Source organism: Rutilus rutilus (genome assembly GCF_951802725.1).
Source record: "Rutilus rutilus genome assembly, chromosome: 20".
NCBI lineage: Eukaryota > Metazoa > Chordata > Actinopteri > Cypriniformes > Leuciscidae > Rutilus > Rutilus rutilus.
Window position 1 is genome coordinate 17,316,599 of NC_140225.1, and position 10,065 is coordinate 17,326,663.

Here is a 10,065-nt window from a genome sequence, read left to right on the forward strand (position 1 = left end):
GACACCCCTGATCTAAACCGTTGGTCACACACATCCGCCATGTTTCGTAGTTTTCTGAAAACTCATGCTTAGTTCTGAACTAGATCCTCCTCCAAAGCACAATGGGTTGTGGGCAATATTAACCATTATAGTGAGTATGGATCCATACTTCGAAAATAGTAGACCATCCAGGGACTTCTGACATTTTTAACATACTATGCTTTGGGACACACTTATTTTAAATTTCACAAACTGTTTAGGATGGATAGCATGGAAAATGAGATGCAGGGTTAGTATCATTTTCAATTGTGACTCAGTTGAGAATGTCTGGTGTGTTAACGATGAACATACTGAGGTTGTACCAACATGTCCTTGTGGATTTTCTATCAGCGGTTTAGAATAAGAACTAACAAAGTGCCAGACTAGTGAACTAATCACTATTGATCTAATCAGTCAAACAGGTTTAGAAAATGGTCTGAAACTGTTTGATTCACTTTAATTTGTTCAGACAGTTCATGCAATCACCAATTTGCTGAGGTTTCTCACAACAAATTAGTAATGGGATATTTGAGAAGACCGAAAACAAAAAGCCCTGGATGAAATCCAGATTTGCTTACAATCCATTGTAGGAAACAATGTATTCTAGTGTTTGTCAAAGATGAAGCAACTGTGTACAGCTTGCTTAAACCCCTTCCCTGATGAAATCATTAAATGCCATTAACCAATATCCTCAAACCTTGCCATACAATACATTTATATTTTTAATATACATTCATTTGGTCCACAATGCACATGATTTGCTTCAATGTATTTATTAACTTGAGCTGGGTTTCAGCAAAAAAAAAAAAATTTGATTTCAGAATAACATTTTTGCAACGATAAGAAGTGTAGTACAATCAAATTGGAGTAGGATGACCGAATAGGGTCTGGTCCGAAACACAAACGTAGTTCTTTGCGCTTGTACAGGACGCATCGTTCCAGCAATGGTTAGCTGTAGGGTGGAATAATGAAATAAGTTATTTGATCATTACAGTGGTATTAGAATCTTAAAATATTCAAATTAAGGCACTTTGTGAAATCCAAGTGAGTCATTTCATGTTACCGTATGATATGAAATTATAATTGAAAAGTGCATTCTCACTGGTCCAGTTGATCTCCAAACAGTCCTCAGGACCACCAAAATTGTTAGGTTCTCCAGAGCACCAGTTGGTATAGTCATACGCAGTTCCATCACTCCACAACCACTCTCCGTCCTAATAAGTGAAGAAAATGAATAAAGCGCACTACTGTAGTCAGACTTAAGGAAGAAGCTAACTAAATTCAGCTTTGAAGACAAACCATCTTCATTAGAAACTTTGCCTTTTCTGTTTAAAGAACAATTTAACTTACTTGTACAGCATCATTAGCACCGACCCAAGATATTGTGGAAGGCAACAGACCCAGTAGGAATTCATTTTCCCGTTCATCATGCACAGATGCGAGATTCGCACCAAGACTTTGACAGTTTTTCTGAAGAGAGATGTTGCGTCAATTCAAAATTGAATGTTTTTAGCAGAAAGCATGTGACCTTTTAAACAGTATTTTAGTCATTTGCAAACAAAGTATGTTCTGATTAATTATTTGCTCAGTATCAGTTATGTATTTGATAGAGATAAAACCCCTTTCAAGTGTGGAACCCATGCAGTACATCAACACAAGTACATAATAGCAAACTATTTATTTAAAGACACCTAATGTTAAGTGTTGTCCAAATCACCTTGTTGTAACTACATTACCTCTGCTGTGATCCAGTTAACCGAATGAGAGAAGTACTTGTAGCACCGGAGTGTAAAATTTGTCCATCCATAGGGGCATTCTTCAACAAAGTCACCTATGCATCCAGTACATAATGTTATAGGCCTTTTGTAATATTCACAGCATAGAGTGTTTTTATCACTTTATGTTTGTGTGATTATGCTTAAATTATGTGCACTTTGACACTGTAAATCCATCATTAATCATGCAAATATTAGAAAGTGGAATATTGTACATTTCCAAAATGCTCTTAAACTTGCAAGAGTTTTTTTACAATTAAATGTGTTGGTTACCATCTGCATTCCCCATGGAGAAGATGAAGAAAAGCAGCATTAGACTTCTCAGCATTGCCATCATGAACCTAAAAAAATAAAAATAAGCAGGTAAAGTTAAATGTCTGCACTCATATGCTGCACACTGTGGATTCTCAATGTATTTTAAAGACAGCGCACACGAATCTTTAAACATTTTATTCAGTAGGTTTCTGTTCCAAAAACTCACCTTGCTTTTCAGATTGTTGCCTTTAGAATCTCAGAGAGAGTTTTTATGAAGTTCCAGAAAGAGCCCTGCTTTTAAAGCTTATTAGTGGGCCTCATTTATTAACCTAGAAACGAGCGCAGAAATCATTTTACGACAGGGTTCACGTGTGATTCATGAAGCATTCGTATGCATCCAATCCCATCGCGGACGTTGATAAATGTGCCGGCTGAAAACAATCGTCATTTAAATATCACGCCCCTAAAAATTCACGGTTTAGAAGCCGCCCCTCGCCCCTAGAGTTTGCGACGACAAATTCCAAACGGAATTGCGCATCCCTATGCCCTACTCCCTTCGAAGGGCAGAGCCCAGTAGGGACTTTGGAGTGTAGCCGATTGGAATGCACTTGGAAGGGAGCAATTTCCTCATTATCTTCACCTGGGATGTTCTCATGACGCAGCATGCTGTCCATCAGCTGTTCTTACAACAGAAATGTTGTCTATGTAAATCTTATTATCGCTGTTAACATAACAGTTGCAAATAAATATACGTTTTATATATATATATAAAAGTTTTTAATATATGGGTTATATGCGTGTGTGTGAGTGTAGGCCTGCTATTTCTCTGCTCTCAACTTTAAAACTTTAAAACCATCTCATTTCGGACCCTGCATTACCTAACACATTTCTTATATGAAACTTATTTAAACAACATGACAAAAATGTGTGAAATATCTGGCACATTTACATGATGAATCTAAGTGCTCTTGTTAATTAACCCGCGCTTCAACCTTCTGGGTTGCGCCAATGAGTTACTGTCACGTTTCAATCAATAACTGGGCCCCAACTGAGCCTGGGTTCTCCCAAGTTTTTTTTTTTTTCTCCATTAGGTCACCTGATGGAGTTTTAGGACACCATTAGGTCACTTGATGGAGTTTTTCAGTTCCTTGCCACTGTTGCCTTTGGCTTGCTCAGTTGGGGATATTTTGGGGATATTTAATTTGATTTTATCAATCAATAAGTTCCATTAGAAACAAACCTTGTTGTATTATTTTAATTTAATACTGTGAAGCTGCTTTGATACAATCTGTATTGTAAAAAAGCGCTCTACAAATATACTTGACTTGACTTGACTTGACGTTTGGTTTGGGGTTTTGTTTTATGTTCATATGTTTCATGTAGTTTGGTTCCTGTTTCCTAGTTGTAGGAGCCATTTATGTTTATTGTTTGCATACTATTTTATTTTGTTTGGATAGATTTATATTAGTATTTAGGACACTGGGTGACAGTGATTAGATGCACATGGTTGTATATAAGGGGGCATAGGTGACAGGAAGTGATAGCCACAGGTAGGGGGAGCCCACACAGTTCTCACCAGACAGACCACAGAGCATGGATTACAGATCAGATACATGGCACGCTAACAACTGGGAACAAGATAAGAAACAACAATCAACTGGTATGTTCATCTGTTTGTACAATTTATTACAATAAACCACAAACCTCAACTGCAATAATCTCTGGACAATCTTTGTGTGTCTGCGTAGAAACTTCACCCCTACCTGTGTGCATGATGGCAAAATTGGTTTAAACATGATAAGGATTGCCAATACACTAGTCATGTGATCATGTCTTGTGCTTCCCCTAGCATTCTTGTCTGTACTTGTGTTCTTGTGGACTTGTGAAACGTCATCAGTCACTGCCCAAGTACCATTCCAATTCAAAGTTCACACCTATAGCCAAGTCCAGTTCAAATTCCCAGATGTGTTCTTGATCCGCCCCTTTTAACGAGGATGCTTCAAGAGGTGACTTGTGCATTTCTACAGCTAAACAGGACTTAATTTATGAAATATTACAAAGTCTTTTTAGAACCAGACAATTGGGAATCATTATTCATTTTCTTTGGATACCAGCTCATATGGGGGTGGCAGGTAATGAAGAGGTGGATAGTTTAACCAAACAGGCCATAAAATTTCAAGAAGTTGATATTAAAATTATATAATTATATAAAAAGTATAATAGCAAAGGAAATTAGGAAGAAATGGCAGAAGGAGTGGGACAGTGGAAATAAGGGTCGACATTTATACAACATTCAAGGAACAGTTGGTTTAGAAAGAAGAAACATTGGAAATAGGAGGAAGGATGTTATAATTTCAAGAATGCGCATTGGCCAATGTCTACTAAATCAAAGTATGGTCAAGATTGGGAAACACCAGACTGGGTATTGTGACAAATGTAGTTCGGAAAATATGGAAACAGTAGAACATGTATTATTAAAATGTGAGGCTTATGCAAGAGAAAGATTTAAATTATTTCAAGCATTAAGAGAAATGGAAATAGAAGTTTTTTCTATCCAAACATTATTAGGTAATGGCCCAAAGCAATTTAAAATATATGAAGAAGTATTTAATTTCTTAAAAGACACTCATTTAAAGGTGAACTAAATAACTTTTTTACCTTAACTGAACAGCTTCGGAGTCATTGGAATGGTTATATTACTTATTTCGGGTTGAATGGTGGTCGTTTCGCACCCCCCTGGTGCCCGTGAGCGGAAAACCCGCACTTGCAACTTTGAGCCGGCAGGCCGCCGCGTCAGGAAGTATCGCGTGATATCAGGTCTCGCGATGTATACAATTGCTTTACGGCCAAAAGAAATCTGTTAAAATGCTGTCATTATTGCGCTCCCTCACGCTGTTCGAACCCGAATGAAGAAGACGTTTTAAAGAATGTCCCATCTGCTTTGATGTCGTTGATCTATAGCCTCTGGTGTCTGAGAATCACCAACGAGTTTTTACAACAGTGTTGTCAAATATCTATTCCGAAGCTGTGGGGGGAGCTCTAGAGAGAAACCTGCGAGCAAAAAGCGAGAATACAGCGAAGAAATCCCGAAACTACTGAGCCCCGCTTTAAGTAACAGGATTTAGGTCACTACTACCATAACGTTATCCACACTCCAATCCAGTAGGTGGTGGGAATGCACCATTTAAGTTTGGTTTGCCAACCGCCATTAAACTTGAAAAGAAGAAGAAGAAGAAGGTGACTTGTGCGGACTTGAGACAGCCAGGTATCCAAGAATGCATCTCGCATCAACCAGCAATCAGGGGAGAAAACCTGGGTAATTTAAAAATAGGCTACTACTGTTATTGTGTCACGAAATGTAGTTTTAAGAGTTTTCAGGCGAGAATGTAGTTGTTTAAGCCTCAATTCTGTGGTTAATTTATAAAGATAGCGCCTATTCGAAAATTGAGAGTTGTGAGATCCAGGCGATTACAGCGTTACTCCGCCGAGAATATCCTTTCCTCGGCTAGTCCTTCTGACGTTTGCCACTGGCTCGGATGTCTCTAGTCTAGTGGTTAAACCTATAGATATAAAGATATAATTCGTATTGTGTATATCTAACGGTCGATCTTTGGTCTCATTAATCTATCATTTGTTCCCTGGCAAATCGTTTTGGCTGAGGGCAAAGGGAAGTTTCATAACTTTATATATTTAGGCTATTTAACTTTAACGTTGTAGCCTACTAAAGAGCTGACTTATTTTTGATATATTCGTTTGCTTAATTTCTTATTGTATATCTTCTTATACCTTTTAGGCTACTTATACTTTTATAATGGCTATTATTGATCATTAAAACTTATATTTAACAAAAAGAGACAGGGTTGTGTAATTTTATTTTATATATTTATTTTATTATACATGTACATTCTCCTCACTGTATGTACATGTATAATAAAATAAAATGACACAACCCTGTCTCTTTTTGTTTAATGTCAGTTTTAATGATCAATATTATAATGTTTCATATTTTTTTAATTGAAAACAAAAAGAGGCAGGGTTGTGTTTTATATTTCATGTTTCTATAAATATATGCAGTGAAGATAATCAATGTACACATTACCTAAATCACATTTGTGTTAATGTGTTATTATGCCATTAAAATGTTTAAGATTTTTTTTTTTTTTATAAAATGAAAAGAGTTTATTTATTTATTGTTTCCTAAAATATGCATAACGAGATAACCGGAGAAGCCAGAGCGAGCTGAGTGACGCTATCAAGAAACGCTGCTGTTCCATTTGCAGAATTACTGGACTACTGTCCTCCCGTCCTCGTAAGTTCGTTCTCCTGAGTCGAACTTGGGAAGTCCGAACTACCAAGGACGCAAGTCCGAAGTTTGCGTTCTTAGTTCTTATGTGTCATGTTCTCATTTGTTGTTCTGTACGTGTCCTGTTTTCTCATTGGTTCATTGTTTGATTGTTCTCAGGTGTTCCTTGTTTATTGATTAGTCCATGGCTGAATCCGAAATCGGCCCCTAAACCCTCATTCACTATTCCCTACGTTAGACCACTAATACTGTTCACTTGAATGAAAAACGAGTGAGTGAATTCGGACAGCCGTTGAGCATACATCGGTTGTACACTCATTAGTGCGGTACGTTGTGGGATTGAATGAGTGCACTCAATAACGTCCACTATGGTTTCGGACACCACTACAAATCGCTGTCCCCTCAAATAGGGCGCTATAGGGGGAGATTTCGGGTTCAATCCATGTGTATAGCCCTCTTGTTCGCATTGTTTCTTGTCGTTTATTGATGATGTAACTGTAAGGTCATAGAGCTGGAGCCTATCCCAGTTTCTTAGGCCTGAGGCAGAGGAAAGCACCCTGGACAGATGGCTAGTCCATCACAATTTCAATACTACTTGGGACTAAATTGGCCCACTTTTTAGAGTATAAAAGTATACTTTTAATTATACTTAAAGTGTAACAGTAGTGAACTTTGAGTACAACTATGTTTTTGGTTTGTACTGCGACTATACTACAAATGAAAACATATACTGATAGTTTACTAGTTAAATATTTATAGCACAATTTTTTTGTTTATGAAAGTACACTTTGAAGTATACTAGAGGCTATATGTTCTGCATGCAAGTAATTGCTAAAACCTCACTTTTACAAAAATACATTGTGGAGAACGGCAGTAATGTAGCTTGATTTGCTAAGGCAGTATACTCTGCATACCACCTATCATGCACACTGCTTGTGTGGATGCAGTCAGTTTTGACTGCAAAAGATGAGGTAATTTGATTGGATGTCATGTATTTGACTTGAAAGGCAAAACATTTTGTTCGCGTTCCCCCTCTGTCACCTCACGTACCCCCAGGGGTAAGCGTACCTTAGTTTGTGAACCATTGCTCTAAGAAAACTACTGTAGTTTAGTAGTTTTATACTGCAAGTATACATGTAAGTTTTCTTTAAGTTAACTTAACATCATACTTATAGTTTAATTCTACATTATTTTTGCACTTTAAGTATACTAATCTGTTCCCATTTAGTATTAATTTTTATACTTGAAATATACAATTAACTGTACTTCAACTCTTTCCCCGGCAGCTTTTTTAAATCATTTTCACAAAACTTTCATTATGCATCATATCAAAAGAAAGAACAGAGCCTCTACTTTTTTTTTTTTTTTACAATTACTTTTGACACATTTCTCAATACTTAGGTCATTTTATCAAAACTCTTCACACACTCCTAACCAATTTTCATCTTGGCACAGCAGTTAATTGTACATTCAAAATGCACTAAAACAAAACACTTCATAAATGTCTCAAATCAACTTATTCTTCCAGAACACTGGCAAAGGTTTTAACCCAACAAACACACGTTGTTACTCATAAAACAACAACCTAAAAAACACTAACAAGAAGTTATACAATGTTTTCTTTTGTAAAGTGTCTTTAATAAACAAGACTGACAGTTCTCTGTTGTTTTTAATTCACTGCAGTATGTAATGTTTACAGTACAGTATAGGTTGCAACCTGGCCTCACAGAATTCCGTGAATGACATTGATAGACTAACACCTATGTAGGTGTTCGGCTGCATCTTGTTCAGCGGAGCGACTGGGTGGGGTGGAGAGACGGAGCAGGCAGGGTGACATCTCACCAAGGCAGAGCCGGAGGGAGGACAGTGCCCAGTGGAGCCACAAGGACGATGGTATCTGGTGGAGCCGCAGCAACGAGCGTCTGAGGTGGAGCCAGGGTGCCTGAGGACTGAGGCGCAGCCGGTAGGACTGAGGACTGAGGTTGAGCCAGAGGAAAGGCGGCGCGACAGGGTGGGGTGGAGAGATGGAGCAGACAGGGTGATATCTGACCAAGGCAGAGCCGGAAGGACGACAGTACGCTGTGGAGCCGCAAGCACATGGTATCTGGTGCAGCCGCAGCAATGAGCATCCGAGTTGGAGCCAGGGTGCCTGAGGACTGATGCGAAGCCAGTAGGACTGAGGACCGAGGTGGAGCCAGAGGAAAGGCGGAGAGACGGAGCATGCGGAGAGACGGAGCATGCAGGGTGACATCTGACCAAGGCAGAGCCGGAGGGACGACAGTGCCCAGTGGAGCCGCAAGGACAATGGTATCTGGTGGAGCCGAGGGAGTAAGGAGCCAAGGCAGAGCCGACAGGTCAAAGTGTAATGACGGGATCAGTGGCTGGAGGCAGAGCTGGGGGATCCTAATGCCTGGGTGATGCTGGAGAATTACTGAGGGCTCGAGGTGGATCCACACAATGGAATGGCATCAGAAGAAGAGCCGAGGGGCTGAAGGGAACCAGTGGAGGCAGGGCTGACGGACTGGCTGAGTTTGAACGAGAAGGTGGAAGAGGGAGGCTGGGCGGGAACTTTGTGACTGAACATGACCGATGTGGGCACAGGAGACTTTGTGCTGGACAGTAGGACTCAGGCTCTGGGGGTCTGGCTGGCTCAACCCTCTTCTCTCGCTCAGGCTTATGTATTGTGGCAGGCTTAGTCCCTCCATCTGCGGTGGGCTCCGGCATACGCTCTGTGCAGCAGGGTGATGGTTAGCTGGGCTCTGGGTTGCAGCCTGTGATGAAAAACACTTGCTGGAGTACCCAGCCCAAATTAGAGGTCTGCTACCCGACCCGAGCCCGACGGGTCCCGAAAAATGTGCGGGTTTCGGGTCGGGTTCGGGTTAATGTTTATTGAACAGCCTCGGGTTCGGGTCGGGTTCGGGTTTGTAACTAAGAAAAACTAAATAGGCTATATATAGTTTGCGTGTCGTGTGCTTTGCCTGCTTGCTGTGTTGTGGTGACCGGCACACGAGAGAGAGAAAGTTGCGTGAGCAGATGTGCAATGTGTGCAATGCATAGGCTACACAGACCACAGACAGGCTCTCTCTCTCAAATTTGATATATATACATACCGTATTTTCCGCACTATAAGGCACACCGGATTATAAGGCGCACCTTCAATGAATGGCCTCTTTTAGAACTGTTTTCATATAGGGCGCACCGGATTATAAAACGCATAGAATAGAAGATACTGCAGTCAAACGTTTGACTGGGTTTGCGTTATGCAGTGGTCACCAACCTTTTCAAGCCTAAGATCACATCCAAAGTCCAAATGTAAACCAAGATCTACTACTTGCAAAAAATTATGAAAAAACAAGTGGCTGAGCTGTAAAACCTTGTTTATACTCGACGCGTCCGCATGAGCGCGAAGGTAATAAAAAAGTAATATCCGTCTGCTCGGGCAGATTCGGCTCATAGTCGTGCATCTTCGGATTCGGAGGCGCGCGCGCGGCAAAATTACGTCATTGTAACAGCGCGCGCGCCTCCGCATCCGAAGATGCACGACTTTGAGCCGAATCTGCCCGAGCAGACGGATATTAGTACATCTCATCACACCGGCACCCAGTTAAATCAGTTGTATGGTCTGGTGTTCAGTCTAAAACAAAACAGTTGCGTCAAGTAGCCTATAAATGCCTCGTCTGTTTGGGGAGGTGCGCGCGCAGTCAGCTGAGGCTC

The 10,065-nt window shown here is 40.3% G+C and overlaps 1 protein-coding gene across 1 annotated transcript; it reads right to left on the reverse strand.

Moving 5' to 3' along the window:
- Positions 1 to 353: 353 nt before the first annotated feature.
- LOC311280125 (ladderlectin-like) lies at positions 354 to 2,606 on the reverse strand. The gene is made up of 6 exons (XM_084392044.1): positions 2,275 to 2,606; positions 2,067 to 2,134; positions 1,755 to 1,849; positions 1,369 to 1,488; positions 1,121 to 1,232; positions 354 to 970 (listed from the first exon to the last, which is right to left on the reverse strand). The coding sequence occupies exons 2-6, from the start codon at positions 2,128 to 2,130 to the stop codon at positions 876 to 878; spliced, it is 486 nt and encodes a 161-aa protein (XP_084248170.1). The 5' UTR covers positions 2,131 to 2,134; positions 2,275 to 2,606; the 3' UTR covers positions 354 to 875.
- Positions 2,607 to 10,065: the final 7,459 nt, after the last annotated feature.